The sequence below is a fragment of the Oncorhynchus kisutch genome, linkage group LG16, assembly GCF_002021735.2.
Source record: "Oncorhynchus kisutch isolate 150728-3 linkage group LG16, Okis_V2, whole genome shotgun sequence".
Lineage (NCBI taxonomy): Eukaryota > Metazoa > Chordata > Actinopteri > Salmoniformes > Salmonidae > Oncorhynchus > Oncorhynchus kisutch.
This window is the reverse complement of record NC_034189.2, coordinates 41,923,061-41,947,915: the sequence shown is the minus strand read 5'-3', so window position 1 is coordinate 41,947,915 and position 24,855 is coordinate 41,923,061. Positions and strand designations below refer to the sequence as shown.

The 24,855-nt window shown below is 45.5% G+C and overlaps 1 protein-coding gene across 3 annotated transcripts in view; it reads right to left on the bottom strand.

Annotated features, from left to right (window-relative positions):
- Positions 1-24,855, bottom strand: part of LOC109878184 (nck-associated protein 5) — a 166,569-nt gene that overhangs the window by 81,486 nt on the left and 60,228 nt on the right. For 2 of the 3 annotated variants that reach the window (XM_020470417.2, XM_020470418.2), the window contains exon 4: positions 8,372-8,435. In XM_020470417.2, coding sequence (XP_020326006.1) covers positions 8,372-8,435 — 64 coding nt within the window. Of the gene's footprint in view, positions 1-8,371; positions 8,436-19,104; positions 19,568-24,855 lie in introns of those variants that run through there. The other variant, XM_031792465.1, reaches the window with a different exon arrangement.

Here is a 24,855-nt window from a genome sequence, read left to right as displayed (position 1 = left end):
ACCCTGACGTCTCGAGTGACTAAAAAAGGAGATACCTCTGATTATGATTAGCTTGCACGGTAGTAGACTGTCTTCACTGATGTTCTCCCCTCTCTGTCCTGTAGATGGCCTTCTCTTCCTAAGAGAACTGTCAAAGTCCATATTCACAAAGTGTCTCAAGAGTAAGGAGTGCTGGTCTAGGATCAAGTCCTACTTGTCCATATAATCTTATCGATTGTGATCTAAAAGGAAAAACTGATCCTAGAACATTTATAATACTGTTCTACTAGTCATATAATCTGCCAGATGAGATGCTTCATGATTCTGCTGACTCATCAAGGTTTAGCGAGTGGCTCTGCCTAGGGATTGTAGCTGGGTATTCAGGATTAACATTGAACTCAATGGGATTATCATGCTATTACCTGGGAAGGTCACGGTGGGGAAATAAGCAAGGCTAGTGATTTCATCCAAATATTACTACAGCATTGTTCAGTGAAAAGTGAAACATTGGACTGCCTAGTCAGTTGCACAACTGAGTGCGATTCAACCGAAATGTGTCTTCCCCATTTAACACAACCCCTGTGAAACAAGGCATGGGATTTGGAGCTGGGTGTACGCATACAATCTATCATTAGGGAAATATATACATAGAATCATAACTTCAAAGCATGTCTCTGTCATATTATACAGCATATGTAACTGGGCTTGATTGCTCCATGTTATAGTAACCCAGTTGCACTAGACACAGTCCTAGCATGGCTGTGTAATTCTACAGCATTGTGTTGTCATTTATTCATAAGGGACAGACAGACAGGGTTCTCAGTAGTGAATTACTAGACCTTCCGTAACCCCCTGATACCCCTCCATGATCCGGAGGAGATTTTAAATTAATTAGAGACGACTGCGTCTCTCAAGGCCACATTGTGCACCAGCTGCAGTCTGTGCAATGCCACATTGTGCACAAGATGCAGTCTGTGCAATGTTATTAGTGAATGTGTGTGTGTGTGTGTGTGTGTCCCTCTCTCACTCAATAATCTCTTCATTACACAGTGCACCTCAGTTTGAGGCTGGGAGGCTCTCGCTGAATCAAAGGTCTGGAGGATATCTCCTTGGCCCAGTACTGCAACACAAACATCAGGGACACAAAACACTGTGCAGTTTCCTCCTCCTTCATCAATAATACATGCAGTTTACTGTCTGCCTGCCTGTCTGCCTGCCAGGCTGGCAATATATTGACCAGTCTGGATTCTGCTAGAAGAAGTGTAACAAGGGGATTTGTCTGACTGGCAAACTGTAGGCTAAACAATGTGTGTTCACTACAATGCAGAATTCAGGTACTTACCTTCTATTATGACAACAACAACAACAACAAAATGCTTTAAAAAGTAGCATGTCGTGTAGCATTTTTGCCTGAAGTGAATTTACTCTTTAAGCCCAATTGCATTGAAATAATTAATTTTCTAAATAATAATTTCATTTCTGGCAGGTTCTTAGTAGTAGCTCTGCCCTTGGAACATTGAGCAGGTAACAATTACCATAATATCCATATTTAAATTGCAGTATAAAATATGATTATATTCTTGAACATGGCCATTTGCGAAAATAATACTTATCTTTGAAATACAGAGGATGGCGTAAACCAAACCTCATGCTATTCCCTAGAAATCACTACCCTACAGATCCCTGGGGAGTCCATAAATTCAATTATCATGCAGGGCCAACCATTACATTAGAGCCTGGCAATTGCTCTCATGCAGGCAGCAACTGCAGATGTACAGCATACACACACCACGGGATATGGTAAACCGTATGAGTGGCCCATTTATCATTGCCAAGGGACCCACACCCTGTCCATCCACACACAAAAAGAGAAAGAGATGGAAATAAAAAGAGAGAGGGAGAAAGACAGACACAAAGAGAGACAGGCACACACACACAAACACACAGAAACGTAAAACAAACACACACGCACGTACACACACATACAAACACAAACTCAGAAATAAAAGAAATGTCCCTTTTTCAGGACCCTGTCTTGCAAAGATAATTCGTAAAAATCCAAATAACTTCACAGATCTTCATTGTAAAGGGCTTAAACACTGTTTCCCATGCTTGTTCAATGAACCATAAACAATTAATGAATATGAACCTGTGGAACGGTCGTTAAGACACTAACAGCTTATAGACGGTAGGCAATTAAGGTCACAGTTATGAAAACTTAGGACACTAAAGAGGCCTTTCTACTGACTCTGAAAAACAACTAAATAAAGATGCTCAGGCTCCCTGCTCATCTGTGTGAACGTGCCTTAGGCACGCTGCAAGGAGGCATGAGGACTGCAGATGTGGCCAGGGCAATAAATTGCAATGTCCGTACTGTGAGACGCTTAAGACAGGGCTACAGGGAGACAGGACGGACAGCTGATTGTCCTCGCAGTGGCAGACCATGTGTAACAACACCTGCACAGGATCGGTACATCCGAACATCACACCTGCAGGATAGGTACAGGATTGCAACAGCAACTGCCCGAGTTACACCAGGAATGCATAATCCCTCCATCAGTGCTCAGACTGTCAGCGAATGGGCTGAGAAAGGCTAGACTGAGGTCTTAAAGGCCTGTTCTAAGGCACCTGCCAGACATCACCGGCAACAACGTCGCCTATGGGCACAAACCCACCATCGCTGGACCAGACAGGTCTGGCAAAAAGTGCTCTACACTGACGAGTCACGGTTTTGTCTCACCAGGGGTGATGGTCAGATTTGCGTTTATCGTTGAAGGAATGAGCGTTACACCGAGGCCTGTACTCTGGAGCGGGATCGATTTGGAGGTGGAGGGTCCATCATGGTCTGGGGCGGTGTGTCACAGCATCATCGGACTGAGCTTGTTGTCATTGCAGGCAATCTCAACGCTGTGTGTTACAGGAAAGACATCCTCCTCCCTCAAGTGGTGCTCTTCCTGCAGGCTCATCCTGACATGACCCTGCAGCATGACAATGCCACCAGCCATACTTCTCGCTCTGTGTGTGATTTCCTGCAAAACAGGAATGTCAGTGTTCTGCCATGGCCAGCGAAGAGTCCAGATCTCAATCCCATTGAGCACGTCTGGGCCTGTTCGATCGGGGAATGGGGCTAGGGCCATTTCCCCCAGAAATGTCCGGGAACTTGCAGGTGCCTTGGTGGAAGAGTGGGGTAACATCTCACAGCAAGAACTGGCAAATCTGGTGCAGTCCATGAGCAAGAGATGCACTGCAGTACTTAATTCAGCTGGTGTAATACTGACTGTTACTTTTGATTTTGACCCCCCCTTTGTTCAGGGACACATTATTCCATTTCTGTTAGTCACGTGTCTATGGAACTTGTTCACTTTATGTCTCAGTTGTTGAATCTTATGTTCATACAAATATTTACAAGTTTGCTGAAAATAAACGCAGTTGACAGTGAGAGGACGCTTCTTTTTTTGCTGAGTTTACACACAGAAAGGTAAGCACACACACACACCACCCAACAGTACATGTGCACCGTCCAGAGACTGCTGGCTCTGTAGGCCTGGCTGTGACTGCTCGTCAACCATCTCAATGTGTGAAACCACTATGGGAGAGAGGGATCCCAGTGATGGCTGTCACCCCTCGTCACCCATCTCAATGTGTGAAACCACTATGGGAGAGAGAGAGTGAAGGTCCCCGTAGTGGTTTCACACATTGAGATGGGTGACGAGGGGTGACAGCCATCACTGGGATCCCTCTCTCCCTGCACATGGCTGATAAGCCCCAATCTGTAGAGACAGCACCTGAGTCCGCAGCGGTCCCCTCGGTCCCCAGTCCCTCACAAGTGTCAAAGGTCCTCCAAACAGCTGTCAAAGGTATCTCCATGCTGTCTCCACACAGACCTCAGTCCACCACACAGACGTCAACCATAGAAATACAAGGAAAATACTACAGAATGAAAATATACTATTATACCAGCACCATTCTAGAATAGAAGTAATGCTATTTCTAGGACTTCAACTCACTAGGCTTTCCCGTTCTTTCTTTTTTCTAGCTTATAGCTAGAATGCATAGGCATTTTGGTTTATTATCCATTTGGCCTACTGCTCTGTATGTTTGTCCTGATCTCTATTAAAGACTCAGATCTGTAACGGTACCTTGCATTTTCCCCATGAATTACCACTGGTGCATTTGGATCCTTTGGAGTAAATGGGACTGTTGAAATGCCTAGAATGTTGATGTTGATGAGAAAATGTTTCAATCCATTTCGCTAGAGATCCATTCAAGCGTGAGCGAATCGCATGCAGTAATCAAGGAAGGAGAAAATAAAGTGGTTTGTGTGTGTAGACCTGCACGTGCGTGGATGCATGTGTCAAAGAAAGCTGTACGCATCTACACTTTATGACGGGTCTATTAAGCTGTGATACCATGGTGTTACCAGTGTGTTTCACACAAAGTGCAGCGTTTATTTTCCCCACGTTGTTTAGACGGCCGTTTCCAGTGGTCATAATCTCAGCCAGCGTTTTAAAATGGCCCTTTAATGTACAGCCAGCACGACCAAAGCAGCAGCAGCACCTAGCGACCTCGGATCTCAATCGCTCTCTCTCTCTCTCTCAATTCAATTGACTTTATTGACATGGCAAGTTCATTATTACTTACATTGATTGTCAAGGTATACATATCGAAAAATAAAAAATAAAATATATATTTATATATAAATAAATGGTGGGACCAACAGCAATAATAATAGTAGTAGTGGACATGGGATTACCATTAATAACAACTACAACAACAATATTAATGAGAACAACAATACATCAAAGCAATGGTAGTAGACAAGTGTCAACATGACTGAGAAGACACATGACATGGTATGAAAGACAAAAATAGAATGTTATTCTTGCTTCGTCTCTCAGCTCATTCACAACCATGTGAAAGCGACCTGTGTTGCTGATATTTAGTCCTAGATATGTGTCGTTTTTGGTGTGTTCTAATAGAACTGTGTCCAAATAGAATTTATATTTGTCATCCTTATTTCCAGACCTTTTTTGGAATATCATTATATTTGTTGTTTTTTAGGTTAACGGTCAGAGCCCAGGTCTGATGAAGATGATCTAGGTGCTGCTGTAGCCCCTGTAACCCCTCTTTAGTGGGAGACAGCAGCACCAGATCATCTGCGTTTACAGCAGACACTTGATTTCAGTGTTGTATAGGGTGATACCAGGTGCTGCCGATTCTTCTAATGTTTTTGCCAATTCATTAATGTAGATGTTAAATAGTGTTGGACTTATTGGGGAGCCCTGTTTCACTCCACGTCTTTGAGGGAAGAAGTCTGTTTGCTCGTTGCCAATTTTAACCTCACATTTGTTTTTAGTGTACATTGATTTAATAAAATCATATGTTTTCACTCCAATACCACTTTCTATTAGTTTATAAAAAAGACCTTCGTGCCAGTTTGAATCAAATGCTTTCTTGAAATCTACAAAACATGTTTATCAATTAGAGTGTGGAGGGTGTAAAGGCGGGCTGTTGTACGATATTTTTTTAGAAATCCAATCTGGCTTCTGCTCAGGACGTTGTGTTTGTCAAGGAAATGATGTAGTCTGCTATTTATAATACTGCAGAGAATTTTCCCCAAGTTGCTGTTAACGCATATCAGGGAAAACACCTGCAGTGAGGATAATGTTGAAGAGTTTGAGTATGGCCAATTTGAATTTCTAGTCTGTATATATGATAATGTCATTTAAAATACCATCAGCACCACAGGCCTTTTTGGGTTGGAGAGTGCATAGTTTATCCAAACCCACAGCAGTGACTGGTACTGAATGAGAGGGTTTGACTGGAGAAAGACAGGCCACGCTTGTTGGAGTGACTGGGCCTGTGTTCTGCCTTCTCTGAGCCTAAACATGACCAGTTACCAGAGCTCATCATCAAATACCTTGTGGGGGATCCAGTGTTTTTCTTCCTGACTGAGTTTGAACGGAAGGTGGCTGGGTGGGGCTGGCTGATTAAACACCCCGCAGGGCTTAAGATAATGTTTAAGCAGTAAACAGCACGTTCAAGGCCTGGCAGGTATGGCTATACCAACATCTCCTTATAACCAATAAACCAATGTATATAGGTCATGTCTATCATATAGGGACTCTGACAAAGTTGTCATTGCTCTTCAGTATCTTTTTAAATTTTATTTCACCTTTATTTTACCAGGTAGGCCAAAAACATTCTGAGACGCTTGATACACGCTTATTGCTTTTTACAAACTGCTGTAGTTTAAGTTCCGATAACAAAGACAGTCTAAGAGTCTAAGGCCCATGTAGTTGGCAGTTTCCATGGTATTGTGTAACTGTACCCCCACCCCGCCATTTAAAACACTAGCTAAAGTTAAGGCTTGCATCATAAAGACGACTTCATAATGCATTCTTTCCCTACACAATACAATCATAACACTGTAACCTAACGTGTCCCAGAGGAGGTAGTCTCTCTCTCTCTCTCTCGGTCTCTCTCTCGTACGCTGAAAGCGGGGAAGAGAGCATAACTAGTTACAGAGGAGGCATCAGACACTGGAGGCTCAGAGATGCACACTTCAAAGTCTACAGCATTTAATCTGTCGTCCTCTGGAGGCGGTGTGTGTGTGCGTGTGTCTGTCGGTATCTGTATATCATTACGTGTCTGTGTATGTGAGGAGGTTACTCTTAGGGGCAGAGTGCCTCTCGTTCACCCTGCCATCACATTAACAATTATCTCCCTGATGCAGCCCTCTCTTTTGATTTTCTATTAAAGACCCTAAAGAGCATGCCTGAGCTCCCAGAGGAGAGGAGCATCTCCCAGGCATGTGTGTGAGATGGGGTACTCCAGGAGGGATAATCCCAATTTCAAATGGAGCTCAGAGACACACACCCCACATTCTTCTTTTACCACTCCCTTCCCCTCCTCCTGTCTGGCACAGATAACTCATCCCTCTTTCGCCCCCCCTTTCCTCACACACACACACCCGGAGTTGTAATTAGCATGGCATCCACTCTCATGACTCGAAGAAGCAGTACTCAGAGGAAGCCACACACAGCCAGGCAGTAGATATTTCCCTCCGAGCTCTTCACTAAGGTCAGAGGCTGATCAGTCTCTTAGTCTGACTGACTACAGTACGAGGTGCTGACACACAGAGTTTCCCCAATGAGATAAGAGCTACATGTGAAACGTCCTTCTCTTGTGCTGCGACTGTATGGAATAGGCTAGAGTGAGCCTCAACGTGACTCTGATTGCGTGGTCACGCATGACCTTGTCCACGGCTACAGCACACCTCAGGAACCGCAATGCGCAAATAAATACACTGGGTAGGTCATTCTCCACAGGCACAAAGTAACATCCAAGTGTTTTCCAAAGACTCCATGGTAAAACGTCACTGCCTCAGGGGGGTGCTTCCAGGAAACATTTCTCTTACCATCTATATCTATACGTCAGATGCTTTCATCCAGAGCAACTTACAGTAGTAAGTGCATACATTTTCATACTGGTCCGAATCTACAACCGTGGCATTGCAAGCACCATGCTCTACCAACTGAGCCATACAGGACCATCTATACAAAGAAGGCTATGTACAGTATGAGGTCATTGTCATGATGCGTATGCTAGCCACTCTATTCAGTATGTAGTGTGTTGTTACGAGCCCAGGCTGTTAGCTCGGTATTCTCAGGAGGACTTCTAGAATGCTCGAGACCACTACGAGAAACCATTGTAGATATGGATATCCTGTATGTAAATCTCAAGTCTGCTTTAGGGTTGCTGCCGTAGTGCTCTTTTATGAATCTATTTGGGGATGTAATGAATTTACCGGAGTTCTAAAGTTGTAAACAGAGTCCAAGGCCGTGGTCAGCTGGTATCTGCTCTGTCACACTGTCGGTCCCCTCTCTCCGAGCCCTACCTCACGCCCTCCGCGTCTGCACGTCTGGCTCCCTGGTCTACTTTCCCCTTGTTATATAACCACTGTGTTTGTGTGTGTGTGTGCATGCGTTACATTTGATGTTATCCCTGAAATCTGCTGCACTAATGTCCCATAATATGGGTTGACAATACCATGGCGATGGGAGCAAGACCTAGAATTGCCACCCAGAAAAGTGCTGCAAGACCCAACGTAAATATATGTTTTTAGTTCAGGAAAGTTATCAGTGCAGTGACCTTGGTCGATGACCGAGCAGCACTGGCATGCCTACAACTGTGGGCTGTGGGTTTTAGGCTGATGTGTGTGTGTGTGTGTGTGTGTGTGTGTGTGTGTGTGTGTGTGTGTGTGTGTGTGTGTGTGTGTGTGTGTGTGTGTGTGTGTGTGTGTGTGTGTGTGTGTGTGTGTGTGTGTGTGTGTGTGTGTGTGTGTGTGTGTGTGCATGTGTGTGCATGTGTAAGACAGCATCAACTATACCATTGTTCCTTCGCTCTTGCTTCGTGCGACTTCCCTCTGCAGGCGAGCCACGGCCAGCTTCTCCCTGAACAAAAGAAAGAGTGAGAGACAGAGAGAGAACAAGAGACGAGTGAATAGCTGATCGTTTTTCATTGGGACACAGTCAGGCAGGCCTGCCACCTCTCTCTGTCAGTGCTCCACACTGTGTTCTGCCAAACAACTAGCTAACAGCACTGTGGTATACCAACACGTCAACAAACATCAAACAGAAAGGGTATAGGGGGCAGCAACTAGACACTACACACTAAACAGAGACACACTAGCCTGCGCCTTGATAAAAAATAGCACACAAAAAGCACAAAAATAATTCCACATTGACAACCATAAACATCCACTCAGTCATAGAGATACAGCGTCTAGCGTTCTATTTCTATGAAAACCGTAGAACAGACAAACCCCCCACTCTCACATGAGCTCAATCATTTTGCTAATGAGAGAAAGCGGTGCGTTCATGTACTGGCACTGATAATGATGGCCTCTTTAGAGCTTTTCCCAAGGTATCACGGCCTGACTGACTAACAGCTCTCTCGGCCAGGCATGCCTTCCATATTAACAACATACCATAACATGTTTGAAAGTTACAGACATGAGGAATTGCACTGGTGTGGTTTCAATGCCAGCCAGCCATCACTTTGTTAGCCCACAAAACAACACTTAGTATTCCATATTACTGGTAGCTACCTGTCTGGAACCAACAGACAAGACAACTCCTCTAGGCCAGGCATACCTTCCATATTAGCAACATATCTGAAGGCAAGAAACAAGAAGAGGTACTGTAATGCTGTGGTTTCATTGCCCACCAGCCACCATTGTTAGCCCACAAAATAACTCTTAGCATTAGTAATAGGGCAATTTCACAGCATCGGAATTGCGCTGAGACGCCAACAAAGAGTTTATTCTGTGACTTACCTGGGGAAAGTCCTGTGTAAAAAAGACTACTAAGGTAGAAGCTATATAGTAGATGAATACAGATATAGTAGAATATGGATGGTGAAGTCCCCACTGAATTAGCAGTTTGTAAGACACTACTCGCTGACGCCAGCTAAGAAAGTTCTGGTTTGTGTGTCATCCAACTGCTGTGCGTGAGGAAAGGGAAAGAGAGACAAATTCAATTACGCAAAGCCTTGGCACGCTGACTGATTAAGAAACAGTGACGCTGTGAATCCGACCGGAAGTTGATGCTATGAATCTGAGCATAAGTTGACATGCCCTATTAAGACACGCAAACACAAACACACACACGCGCACACACACACACACACACACACACACACACACACACACACACACACACACACACACACACACACACACACACACACACACACACACACACACACACAGTAACTGGAATGGTTAATAACAGGAGTGTGCAACTGGAGTGGGAGTGTGTTGCCGTGTCTTTCAGGTGTAGCGTGTAGGATCACATGGGGACGTGTGTGTGTGTGTGTGTGTGTGTGTGTGTGTGTGTGTGTGTGTGTGTGTGTGTGTGTGTGTGTGTGTGTGTGTGTGTGTGTGTGTGTGTGTGTGTGTGTGTGTGTGTGTGTGTGTGTGTGTGTGTGTGCTGTGTCACCTTGTGAGAAACACCTGAACTTCTGTAACTCGTCACCACGTCTACACTGTTTTCCTAACTGGCAACTCATCACATACCCTGCTGCTACTGTTCATTATCTCTCCTGTTGCCTGGTAACCTTACCCCTACCCATATACATATCTACCTCTATTACCTCATAGCCCAGCATATCGACTCGGTACTGGTACCATGTGTATATAGCCAAGTTATCGTTACTCATTGTGTATTTATTCCTTGTGTTATCTTTTTATTATTATAATTTTTCTCTCTCTGCATTGTAGGGAAGTAAGCATTTCCCGGGTAATCTACACCTGTTGTTTATTAAGCAAGTCTTTGTTATGTCTGCGAGCTAGAGATGTAAGGGGTTAAGTTTCAGGCCACTTATTCACAGACATGTTACAGGGGGCAGGAAACTTGAACTGCGCCCGTTGAGAAAACCACTGCCAAAAATAGAGCCATTTGACATTCTGTGTTAAACATAATTACAGTAATTGGTACATTTTTAACAGGCAGTCAAAACAATATTTCAACATGGCAACATTTGACTCCAATTTCAGCCCTGAGAATGTGGACGGGTGGTATTTGAATAGGATCGTGTAAGTAAGGGTTGGAGGAAAGAAAACGGCCTGGGTAATGGACGACCCATTTTGCATATTTGATCCTGACATCATGTGGCATCTGCATTTCAACTACATCCACGTTAGCCCAATTCTGCTGATCTGTTTATCTGGGAACGGCAGGGATAGTCTGTCCATGACCAGCTGTGTAAACCTACCTCTCAAAAGAGAAACAGAACGAGAGTCAGTCCTAAAAGCTATAATGACAAACATTCCAGATATCAGAAGTCATCCTCCTTGAGTTGTGATAGGGGGTTATAAATATATATAAATCTAAGGCTCTGTTCCCATATGTCACAATGGCATACAGAACCACTTACTACAATGTATGGGGCATGTGTTCTAATTAAATGGTATAGTAGTATGGAATTGGAACATGGCCAAGATTTGTTCCGATGCTCTGATCCCATGTTTGATCGAACACAGGCGGAAGGGAAGCATGCTGCATGCTCACACAGCTAGCTGTCCACAGTTGACCATGTCTTTGTGAATGTTTTTCATCTCAATACCTAATTGAAACCCCAGCTGCATCCAAACCCTCCTCCCTTCATCCCTGCTTTTTCCCCCCCTGCTCTTTGAATACGGTTAGGGGGCTTCGGGAGCGAGTGCATTCCAACGGCAGAGACGGGCAGACAGATCGGGGTTGGCACCTCGCTGGCCTCCAGCAGTTCCCAGTCACCTGGAATCATCTGGCACTGCCCGCACCAGTGCTCAGTCTGTGCCCACAGTGTGCCCACAATATATCCACCACGAGCAGTTGGGCCAGTGGAGAGCAGGAACGCAGCTTGACTAGCTCCACGCTTCAGTGAAGCAGGCCCAACCACCTAACAACCCCCCACCCTCCCCGCAGACGCCCCACCGCTTCCCACGCCTCGCACAAGCTGCTGCAGCGAAGGGCAACGGGCCAAGGACCAGGGAGGGCCAAGCTCTGCCCCCAGGCTGACACCACGGGCAGGGCAGGGGAAAGGGAGGGCGCCCCAACCATCCCATATCCCACATGGCATCTCATCGCTCGCCCTATATGGCTAAGGGTACTTTTGGCAATATGTACTAACAGTACGAACGCTAAGCCAAAAAACTCAATTTGATTGGTTACTGGAGAGTATTGGACCAGAACTATACTGAAACCTTATTCATCAGGCTCCATATGTTTCTGAACTAGATCTGTCACATCTATTTCTGATCCAGGATCAGCTATCGGGATCAGCTGTCAGTTGTCCACCCACCCACATGATACTTTATTGGTCTTTTCCTCATTGGGATGTTGTTATTCAGGCACAATCACAGCAACATCACCTTCCTTTAGGATTCATATGACAGCCTAGAAGGAGCCAAGGCGAGGCGAGGGAAGGTGTGTGTGTGAATACAGATCAAATCAGCCCCGTTTCCCCAGACATTCTCCCACATTCTCCAGGCTAACCAATCTTCACCATCTCTAGATTGTTTTCGTCGTCACGTGAGGGACAACGAGCGCGGCTGCTTTGGCGTCGGAGCATCCCAGCGTGCAAAGACATGATCTGGCGAGGGGCGGGAGGATCAATCATTCTCCGGGAGATGTTATTTGCCAACCTGAGCTGACACGTTCGCCCCAAGACAAGCTTTGAAATGCATTGTGGGAGGCAGCTCGTTGTGTGGCGTTTTTTTCTTTTATCCTCATTGTTCCATTGTCAACCATTGTCCCTTGTGTGAGGTTGTGTGGTTTGAGTCTATTTTGTCAAGTCTACGTTTGTCTGATGAGGAAAGACAGGAATTTGCAATAGAAAATAGTTATCCTCGTTCATGATACTTAGGGTTACTCTGTAGTCCAAACTACACATTCATACACTGGCAAGCCAAGCCTACCTCTCTGTCCTATCAAAACCATTGCCGCAACACTACTGCGTACGTAACAATGAGAAAATGACATACTGCCTTCAGGTAGCCTAGCGTTTAGAGCACTGGGCCAGTAACCGAAAGGTCGCTGGTTCAAACACACGAGCAGACAAGGTGAAAAATCTGTTGATGTGCCCTTGAGCAAGGCACTTAACCTTAATTTGCCCCAGGGGTGAAGTACTACTATGGCAGACCCTGTAAAACAACATATTTCACTGCAGCTATCTGGTGTATGTGACAATAGAACATCGTCCATGGTTGTACGCTACAAATAGTCATGCCGGGGAAGAATTTGGCTAAAACAGGAAATCGACCTCACCATCCACTACATAATAATGAAAACTCATCTCCTGCAATGCCAGCTCTCACAGTCTATACTCTAAACACACCACTCTGGGAAAAGGATGCCTGAATAAAATAGCCCTCCGTTAGAGTTAATACAAGGCTTACATAAGCAAACGGAACATCTAAACCATGACATTATCTCAATCTGAGTAAACCACAAATGTATACAGAGTGAAGTGGATGGGAAGCATAAATGTTTGGATGATGATGAGTCCCCATGCATTTATGTATTAGCTGAGTTTTAACTCTGCAGGTGAACAAATCTGGTGTGTGTGTGTGTGTGCATGTGACTAAAAGTGTGTGTGTGTGTTTGGAGAGACCTTGCCTCTCTTTTTGGCCAGGGTCATTTCCTTCCATGGAGCGTCAGGCCAATGAGTTTGTTCTGGCGCTTATTAAGTTATAGCATCTATTAGAAAGCAATCATGGCTAATGCCCCCGTGTGCGTGTATGCACGTGCATCTACGCACATGAATGTTATGCAGTTACAGCCATGTCACTAGAAAACGTTCCCCCTTAGCACTGAGAGGCAGGGAGAGGCTGCTACATCTACCACCCACATCTGGGGGTCTGACCTCTGGTACTTTGTCCAGACCTGGGCTACACGGGAGAACAGCGGGAGGTTGGAGCCATATGTTATCACCTCACACACACCAATGAAATGAGGAGATCAGATGGCCAATGACTGTTACCACACCACATGCATCAATAATGGAGGACATGAAACCTGATGAGGTTTCTTTGGAAACACACAAAGAACACCTCTATATCTATCATTGGGAAGCTATACGGGCTGGACACAAAAGCGTTGTTTTGGATAAGAATGGCTCCATCTTTAAAGACATTTTATCACTTTATAAATGATGGAAAACCTTAATAGAGAATAGCCAGTGAACGAACCATGAACCTTTTCAGGGGCAGAGACGTATTTGACAAAATACAGTAGGAAAGGTTCAAATGGGATGATGTTCACATATTATGTGCTTTGCCAATTGCCTTATCTTCTGAAATTACAACACATATGTTCACAGATTCATTTCCACACAATAAGAAAACCCAAGGACCTTTAGCTCATACTACCCATCAACGATCAGTAACAGTCACACAAAACACTAATCCCCTGTCCAATGACAGCTATGGCAAATTTAGCTCTGAAGCCTTGGGTCTGACAGGGTTTAGGATGTTCCTAGCGAGCAACCCCCCCCACCCCCCCACCCACCCACACACACACACACACACACACACACCTACCCCAGTCTCTCTAAACATTTTCTTATTGGGCATGTCATGGCTGACCTCGATTGTTTCTAAACCACATCAGCCACAGTCAGACGCATTCCACCTCAGATGGAACGAAACACTCTGACAGAACAGATGTACTCTGAAATGGCATCCGATGCCCCGCCATCACAAGCCAGTTCAAACCCCAGTCATTCAGGTATACGCTCATGTTACGATGTGTAATCATGTGTGTATCACTCCTATAATTGTGTTTATCTGTCCATTCCTTTCCCCATGGAGCCAGTGTTGATGTCACACTGACCAACACGTGACAACAACCATCACAAGCTTTTCATTCGCTCTGCAGTAGGCCCTTCAAAATGCACCGACTGCCTCTCAATATGGGGACACACACTCTTAAGCCTCACACACACACACTCACTCCATACCCCATTATGGCTGTTTACTGCTGACTCATCCAGGCTAGTTTTAAAGGCCACCCCTGGTCCCTTTTTACTCATTGTGAATGGGAAGCCATCGACCATCGTTTCAGAGGCAGCGCAAACACTGTCCCCTTTTACATCAGCAGACAAACAAGTCAGTCCTCTAGAATAGACACAAAGGTACGGGTCAACACGGGCTCTCGTTCTCTCAAGGGTCTCCGGTCTCCCCGGAGAGGCCATTACAACGTGTTAGCTATGTCACACACTGACACACACATACGGATGTGGACACACACACACCTCTATGTAAGAGAGTGCCGGGTACCAGCAGCCAATACAGTTCTGACCCCACTGAGCCATATAAAAAGTAAAGAAACGGCAAGTGGATGAGGTCTGCTTGTTTCTCACACAATTATCCTGTGATTTACGATTGGGATAGATGGGAGCTGAAGTTTGTTGACATTCCCGAGGCTCGGTTAGCCTCAATCTGAAGCCATGGGCCGTATGTAACTCAAAGTGCTGATTTAGGATCAGTTTCGCCTTTTATATCACAATGAATAAGATTACATCGACAGGGGGAACCGGATCCTACATCAGCACTCCAACTGAGAGGCTTGACACATACGCTCCAGTTCATTCCCAACAAATGTCATAAATGGCTTTGTTTCTAAAAAAAGGGCATCTTTAAATCATGTGGAAAGATCAATCAAGAGATGTTACTAGAATGGTTTGACACCTGTCCTTGGTTAAGAATCATGATGGAAGCTTATGTTTCCAGGTTTTAGCAATAAAGAAAGCATTTTCTTCAAAAGTCGATGAACGCTTGTCACATATCCTGTCATTTTCTCCATCCATGCACCTTGGTTGGACTGTGAGGCTGCAACAGCATGCTGTTCACATTGTAGCTTTTCTCATCACAATTTTGTGGGATAAAGTATGAAGCTTCGATGCCAAAAAAACTCTCATGATGACGGCAGACACATCAATCTTCTCATAAAGAGTTTGCATGTGAAACGTATGACCCAGTTACTGCTGAAAACACACTGCTTAAAACTAGTCTTATAGTCTTAAAACTAAATCCAATGTGGGGTGTTTCCAACTAACTTTTATGTCCACCGGTTTTGTCTCTTAAACTTAATCCTTAGTGGACACATGTATCAAAGGGATAGATGCCAATGCAATCAAAGATTAAGGTTATATTTAAAAGAGTTACAACAACCAGAGTTCTACAAGCCTGTGTTCCAAGAATCTGTCATTGCATAAAGACTCTGTTGAGAAATATAATCCATGGCTTTATTTTGTGGGCCAAACCTGATTGGCAAACCTTGGAATTTAGCAGTTAGTGACTGGAATAATGTCCTGATAAAATGTTCACCTTGGAGAACTCCCGTAGAGCGAACCCAGCCGTTTTAAACCACAAGAATGTGGCGTTTTAATGGCATAATTTAACAGGGTAATACTGTACTTTGTCTCTAAAGGCAAAGGCGTAATCAGATTCCACCAACACCATCCATTGACAGTTACCACATAAAACCCTTTTATTGGCTATAAATGGTGTTGGGGTATTAACTTTTAATGTTGCTTTTGAGTGGGACACTAGATTCAGAAGGCAGTCAACCACAACATGACAAGGATTTAACAGTCGTTCACATTTGAAATATGTCTTTCACATTTGAAACTATGTTGGCAATCATTGCAACTATAGAACAAATGCATTCATATAGCCTACACAGCTGTCAAACTGAAATCTTGCTAATCTCAAAATGACTGAGCTATCCATCAGAGACAAGGCATTTGCCTTGCCCCATTTTCAACAGGGCAACTTAGACAGACTCAGACCGAAACAGGCTCATACTGGCTTGTCCCATGTCGGAGAGCCCTCCAAAGACCTCTGCTGTCTTTTTAGAGTTTCCCACGTGCTGTTCTTAGCAAGATAAATGTGTAGCGGGACTATGGGAGGAATGCATTCACTGCTACTCCTAATTGATGTGAGTGGTCGTCAGCAGCAGTACAGACTGTCTAAACAGAGCCAGGGGTTAGAGAGGGGAGAGGAACTCAGGCCTCACACTCAGGCCTCACACTCAGGCCTCACACTCAGGCCTCACACATCATTACTGCTTTATGGGCGCCTCTGGGTCTCCCCACTGTGTGTGTGTGTGTGTGTGTGTGTGTGTGTGTGTGTGTGTGTGTGTGTGTGTGTGTGTGTGTGTGTGTGTGTGTGTGTGTGTGTGTGTGTGTGTGTGTGTGTGCGCATGTGCGGTGTTGTTGCTCATTTAAAAGTGTGTTTGCATGTGTGCGAGTGTGTCCAACCCCAGCACAGAGCGGGAGATAGACTGGCCTCTGGGGAATTGGGTCCTCTTCCCAAATGAAACGAGTCTGGCTGCAAATGAGGTGGAAATGCTCCCATGCTGGGACACACTGGGGCTGGCCATTGAACAGGAGGACATTCCTCAGCAATTCATTTTGACCTGAACCCAGTATGCTAGCTGGGTCGATGAATGGAAGAGGGAAAGGAGGGGAGAGAAGGGGAGGAGAGAGAGAGAGCGAGAGAGCGAGATAGGACTAAAAGCATCATATTTGATGAGGGGATGGCAGTAACCGGTTGTGATCCCTGTATGCTTACTGCCAGCGGCTTGTCTGTCAACAAACTGGCTGTCCATGTAGACATTTGGATTACATGCAAAGTGGTTGGCAGGACATTGTGAGTGGATAATATGTATCACTGGTTGGACTGGCATGACAACATTTACAGCACTTCCATTGAAATATCAACTTTCAACATATTGTCTCATCTGAAAGTATACTCTTAGTGGGATTATAACAAATAGGACATTTACACAACCAATCCAGTGACTCCACAATACATTTGTCACACAAAAACACACTTTCAACTGGCTCCATATACTGTAGATTACATAGTACAGTTAATGACATACATTAATATCAAACGCTGTACAGGAATAGACTGGAGGGGGGGGGGGGGGGGTGATCATGTCACTCAGAAAATGTTTTCATTCATCCTTCGCGGGGACACATGAAGCACGACGCTTTTAAATCCATCAAATCAAATCTCTCCACTTCGCAATCCTCTTAAACTAATCCCCAGGTATGTTTCAGAGGCCGCTGGCCTCAAACTGGACAGCACCAGCAACACATCTGCCCAGTGTGAACACTTTCACTTGGCCAGAAGCTGCCCCAGGCTGCATGTAAAGTAGCACCGCCTTGTAGCATTATATAGTGAATCATTACGGCCAATCATAGACTCCCTGGTGATAAAAAAAATATATGTTGTTAAAGAATAACAGAGTAAAACTGCAATGCTATTACATAGTCTAACTGCAATGCAATTGTGTTTGTTTGAGACAGAACAACGCAGTTCGACAGGAGAAAAGAAACCAACAAACATGTCATGTCCTATAGTCCTGTTTCTGTGTTTCTGTTGCCTCTTTGTTTACTCAGATAATAGACAGAAATAGGAGCCATCTCTCAAGTCAGTGGTGTTTGAGTGACAGCTAAGGGTTCTGTTGATAAGGGTGTGTATGCAGTACTGTCACCCCCTCATACGGTGACTGCTGTCGGGCTGGCACATGTGGCCAGCTCTTCCCACACCAGTCCTAGAGAAATAGGGGTAGGGGTCCACGGGAGCCCCACAGCTGTACAATGGAGCTGGCCACATCCAACCATCCATACATCCATCCATCCACAACACACACGCACACACACGCACACGCACACACACACACACACTGGGGGAGAGCCAGGGACAAAGCAGTAATGATGTGAACACACACACACACAATCCCAGCAAGGGGGCACAATCCATACCCCACCATTGCTGTTTCTATGGCAGGATTAGACTCACTGCTGGGGGAAACAGACTAATCTTTAATATGGCTAAGAGGGGACGAAATAAATTCCAACACACACCTCCCAGACTAGCTTGTTGTACCTCTCCTTGAACAATCGGGCACATATTCCCTCTGTTATCAATCAGAAATAAAGCCTCCTTACAGGGCCTAGCCCCGTGCCGTTGCCCCAAGCAACAGGGCACACAATTGCTTTCCTTTTCCCTGCACTGGCTAGTAAAAGGACCGTGTAAATCAGGATCATCTCCTGCAAGTAGCCTCATTCCCGAAATAAGAAATGTAGCTAACGCTGGGTTACACGCTCATCGGAACCAGTTGGACAAACACAGCTCACAGCAAGCGGACCCCGATTTAAAGAGGCACAACCGGTCAAATATGATAACGCTACAGTCCACGACGCGTACGCAGCAAGGAAGCATGTACACTGCATTTAACTTTGCGGCTCCTTGCAACTTAAAGGACACACCTGGCTGAAATTCACATGAAATGACAACAGGAAGAAAACACCTTTAAGCCCAACACAATGGCCTACTATTATTGGGTCGCGTAGAAGCCTATGCACCAGATGCAGAAGCTTGATGCCCCAAGTCCACAAAATCTGAGAAAAAAATACTGCTGAATTCCCAGGTCTTAAAGGGACATCTCCTGTCTTAAAGGGACATCTCCACTCTTAAAGGGACATCTCCACCCTTAAAGGGACATCTCCTGTCTTAAAGGGGAAAGAGTGGTGGTGTTATGAGCATCTAGCTGTTCTCCTTACCATGCCTGAGGTGCTGCATCCTGGTGTTCTGTCTTCAGTTGACACACATGGTAATTCTGCTGCACGCTGCACCGCACAGCAGCTGCTGCAAGCCACTGATCCCACCCACGATAAAGTTTACATCCCCAATGCAGCCCTCTGCTCGGTGTGACAACTGCGCAGAACAGCGATCGCCCTCTCTGTCTCTCTCTGAGCCTCTCTCTTTCTATTGCACTCCCTCTTCCTCTCTCTCTGACTTGCTCTAGACACAACCTCTGCCTGTCCTCACTCTCACACACTGTGTGTGTTTCTATCACGCTGCCTCTCTCGTTCTCTCTCTCTCTCTCCCTCTGACAACATGCACACTGCTGCCTCTCAACGCCGTTTATCACTCTTCCGCCTCTGTCTCTCTCCCTCTCTGCCCCTCTCTCGCTCACACTCGCGTTACATACTCTGCCGCTCTCACACCGCCTCTCTCCCTGTCTCTCTCCGTCTCACTCTCGAGGTCCCTCCTCTTTCTGTGCCTCAGCGCTTTTCTCAAGCTACATGACGTTTAACATGTGTTGGGGGGTGTAGGGATGGGTGAGATGGCTGCTGGCTCTGAAGGTGGCACTTTCCTCTGGGGAGATAAAGGGGGGTGGGTGATGATGAGGTGGGGGGGGTAGGAGAGATGGGGGAGGGGTGGGTGACAGCAGTGGGGGGGGGGGGGGGGGGGGTTCAGGGACGTGAGTGGGGGGTTCAGGGACGTGAGTGGAGCTCGGCTTGAGATGTTTCTGACTGAGCTCTTTTGAGAGAGAGAGAGAGAGAGAGAGAGAGAGAGAGAGAGAGAGAGAGAGAGAGAGAGAGAGAGAGAGAGAGAGAGAGAGAGAGAGGCCTGGCTGCCTGGGACAAACTCCAGCCCATCTGCCGCAATCACAATCAGTCTCAGCTGAATGGCTGTGACAAACCAAAGCCCCGAGCCTCTCGATCAGGACGCCTACGAGGGTAGAGGGGGGAGAAATGGGGGAGAAGTGGAGAGGAAGGGGGAGGGGACCCCTCTCCATTGTCTCCCCCCTCCACTGTGAAAAGGGGGCAGGCACTGGAGGGGTGAAAGGGAAATTGAAAGGGTCCTGGCTGGCGAAAGCAGTCCTTGTTCAAATAAAGAGGAAGAGATGAGATGAGCTACTCCCAGCCTAGCCAATCACAGTCCCTCTGCCCAACATTCACTAGTCGCTAATGTCGCTAAATGAACAATTACGCTAAACACATGAGTAATTAGTAGCACCACAACCAAAGGGGACAGAAGCGGATGCCTCCTAGTCGTAGCTGGGTGAAAAATAAACACGCACATATCACCGCATTTTGGGTCAGAGAAAGTTAGAAGTTAATCAGATGGTGGTCAAACTAGAAACGCGCACATTCCAGTGAGAACACGCAGGATCTGAAAGCCAACATTCGAACTGGTTAGAGGGCGTAACATCAGCTGGAAAGTTTGTGCCGTGATCGTAAAAATCTTGGCGTGTCAAGACTACATACTTTCATTACTGGATCGTTGTGTCCCATAAAATTGACGGTGAGAAACCTACTCATCATAATAACAGGGAAGATTCACGGCGGCTTATTATGTTGAATATGACCGTGTCATGCGTGTCATGCGTATTGCATTTATCATAAGTTGCAGATGTGTCTTACACACACACACATGCGCACACACACACACACACACACATACACAATCTGAATATGTGGTGAGGGTCTAATTTGATTTCTAGAGCAGGTGGTCATCAATTTGGTCCCATTGTCCTGTTTGGATAAAAAAGATAAATGGACTCAGAAGTCAACAGGAACGGATACATAATTAAGAAATATTGAGGAGTCGCCCCCACTTTACTTCAATAAACTGCACGCCCCCCAACGTTGAGCGACGGCCATGTCTACAACAGGATCCAAAATGGACACACAGAAAGACAGCTTGTCTGTTTGGACATCCACCACATGGACATTGTTTTAAAAAGTGTAACAACATGTCCAGGTGTGAGTTAGTGTGTGTGTGTGTGTGTGTGTGTGTGTGTGTGTGTGTGTGTGTGTGTGTGTGTGTGTGTGTGTGTGTGTGTGTGTGTGTGTGTGTGTGTGTGTGTGTGTGTGTGTGTGTGTGTGTGTGTGTGTGTGTGTGTGTGTGTGTGGTGAGTGATCTTCTCCACTCGTTAGGAATCCCTGATAACTCCACTGCCTGTAGTGTCAGTGACAGATTCCAATGTTTGGAAACACCAACATACCCCACACAAACAACCTGACTGGTTCCACCAACACCACCACCACGACTACTACCATCCCCCCGTTAACCATCACCAACAGGCTAGCATTCCACTGAAAGGCGGGTGGTGGATGGTTGTACTGCTGGGAGAGGAAGGGGAGGGGGAGATAGGGTTGATAAGGGGCGGTGTGGGGGGGAATGGGAGTTTAGGGGGGGCTCTCCTCCTCTCCTCCTTGGTAAAAAGCGACCATAATCCCCCAGCAATCAGACATTGATGTCATTAATCCGGGAGGGCTTATTAAAACATGTGTGGACGGAGGGAGGACAGAGGAGGTTGATGACATGCGTCACTTAGCTGAGCGCATTATGTGACCAGTTTCTGCGCCATCGTCGTCAAGGTCTGTGTTCCCCCCCCCCCGGACACTCGTTAATCAGGGGGCGATAATCATGGGATAAAATGCAATGGTGTGTGTGTGTGTGTATAAATGTTCCCCCCTTCCTTAATCTTCAGGGCCTCAAACACTATTTACCCAATCTTATTGGCTCAGACAAACACAACTGCCAAGCATTTGTATACATTTCTGAATGTCTGAACACTAAATGAGGTACACTAAAGTCTAAATACCCTTTTGAAACTAAAACCAGATGTGTTGATCGCATTTGTTTTTCACCTTTCATACTTATTTGTCAACAGACTACCCCCTTGGGCTGTTTGTACGTTGAGACGAGCGGTGGGAATGCCATAGTGTAGACATGGGCGTTTATTTACCCGACACACACACAGGCTACCCGGCTCGGGCTACACTGCTCTCAACCATCTCCCTAGACAGCAGTCAGGCTACGGAAACCATCTGAGCTGTGTTCGTCCACTTTGGAATGGCCCCACCAACCGCAAACTGGGACAGTTTAAAATTTTGTTGGGGGGGCCAGATTGAACGTGCAACACGATGAGTGGGATCTGTGATAATGTGCCTCTGTCACGTTCCATTAAGCAAGGGGAATGGGTTGGCGTGATACAGTGGGGCAAAAAAGTATTTAGTCAGCCACCAATTGTGCAAGTTCTCCCACTTAAAAAGATGAGAGAGGCCTGTAATATTCACCATTGGTACACTTCAACTATGACAGACAAAATGAGAAAAACAAATCCAGAAAATCACATTGTAGGATTTTTTATGAATTTATTTGCAAATTATGGTGGAAAATAAGTATTTGGTCACCTACAAACAAGCAAGATTTCTGGCTCTCACAGACCTGTAACTTCTTCTTTAAGAGGCTCATCTGTCCTCCACTCGTTACCTGTATTAATGGCACCTGTTTTAACTTGTTATCAGTATAAAAGACACCTGTCCACAACCTCAAACAGTCACACTCCAAACTCCACTATGGCCAAGACCAAAGAGCTGTCAAAGGACACCAGAAACAAAATTGTAGACCTGCACCAGTCTGGGAAGACTGAATCTGCAATAGGTAAGCAGCTTGGTTTGAAGAAATCAACTGTGGAAGACATACAAGACCACTGATAATCTCCCTCGATCTGGGGCTCCACGCAAGATCTCACCCCGTGGAGTCAAAATGATCACAAGAACGGTGAGCATAAATCCCAGAACCACACAGGGGGACCTAGTGAATGACCTGCAGAGAGCTGGGACCAAAGTAACAAAGCCTACCATCAGTAACACACTACGCCGCCAGGGACTCAAATCCTGCAGTGCCAGACGTGCCCCCCTGCTTAAGCCAGTACATGTCCAGGCCCGTCTGAAGTTTGCTAGAGAGCATTTGGATGATCCAGAAGAAGATTGGGAGAATGTCATATGGTCAGATGAAACCAAAATATAACTTTTTGGTAAAAACTCAACTCGTCGTGTTTGGAGGACAAAGAATACTGAGTTGCATCCAAAGAACACCATACCTACTGTGAAGCATGGGGGTGCAAACATCATGCTTTGGGGCTGTTTTTCTGCAAAGGGACCAGGACGACTGATCCGTGTAAAGGAAAGAATGAATGGGGCCATGTATCGTGAGATTTTGAGTGAAAGCCTCCTTCCATCAGCAAAGGACATTGAAGATGAAACGTGGCTGGGTCTTTCAGCATGACAATGATCCCAAACACACCGCCCGGGCAACAAAATAGTGGCTTCGTAAGAGGCATTTCAAGGTCCTGGAGTGGCCTAGCCAGTCTCCAGATCTCAACCCCATAGAAAATCTTTGGAGGGAGTTGAAAGTCCGTGTTGCCCAGCAACAGCCCCAAAACATCACTGCTCTAGAGGAGATCTGCATGGAGGAATGGGCCAAAATACCAGCAACAGTGTGTGAAAACCTTGTGAAGACTTACAGAAAACGTTTGACCTCTTTCCTTGCCAACAAAGGGTATATAACAAAGTATTGAGATAAACTTTTGTTATTGACCAAATACTTATTTTCCACCATAATTTGCAAATAAATTCATAAAAAATCCTACAATGTGATTTTCTGGATTTTTTTTCTCATTTTGTCTGTCATAGTTGAAGTGTACCTATGATGAAAATTACAGGCCTCTCTCATCTTCTTAAGTGGGAGAACTTGCACAATTGGTGGCTGACTAAATACTTTTTTGCCCCACTGTAGATAGTCCCAGGAATTGAACCCACTACCCTGGTGTCACAAGCACCTTGCTCTACCACATGAGCTAAACAGGACCACAAAAACTACAGCAATAAATACTGTAAAACAAATCAATACTGAAATGATACAGCATGGTATAATTCATTACTAGCACCCAAACCCAATACGTGTTGACTGAGTCAGTCTGGTACTTGGCTGGAGGTGAATAGCACAGATGCAGCTACTGTGACATCCAGAAGCATACTGCGCAAGACCAGCACCTCCTCTATCTCGCCACACATCTCAATACAAGGATGTCTCTCCAAACGGTCAAAAGCGACCGTGTCAGTCAAAACAACTGCATGCTTCGGTGAACACGTACAAAAGAGCAAAAAACATTGTTTAGCCTACTAGCTCACCTTGGTAATAAAGCCAAGGAACTCCACTCAAAACATCCCAGGAAATAAATCGCTCACCCAGTATACTGTACATCTAAAGACTCAAAGCATCACAACTGTAGATGCCACCCATTTAGCTCAAAATAGAACAACATAACGGCTCAAGCGCTGTGATGTGTGTACGTGGTGCCATAGTTAGCATGGCAGGCCTCATGAGATGAATGGTGTGGAAGCCATCGGGTCGGTTGGGTAAACACCCGTGTTCATTAGTAATTGCACAAGGCCACAGTGACCACTCTTCTTCACCGGATCTGATTTTTCCACAAGAACAGTCCTAATACCTCCACTCAATGAACCTACAGTACTGTAAGCAGCACAACAAAAAGTCCCTTTATTATAATGTTGTGTAATGTCGTTTACTTATCCAACCTATTTAACCAGGAAAGACCCCTGAGGTTAGAACAGAGCCCTTCTTTGTACAGCCGACCAAATCAAAACAAATCAAAAGTTTGTCACATGCGCCGAATCCAACAAGTGTAGAACTTACAGTATAAATGCTTA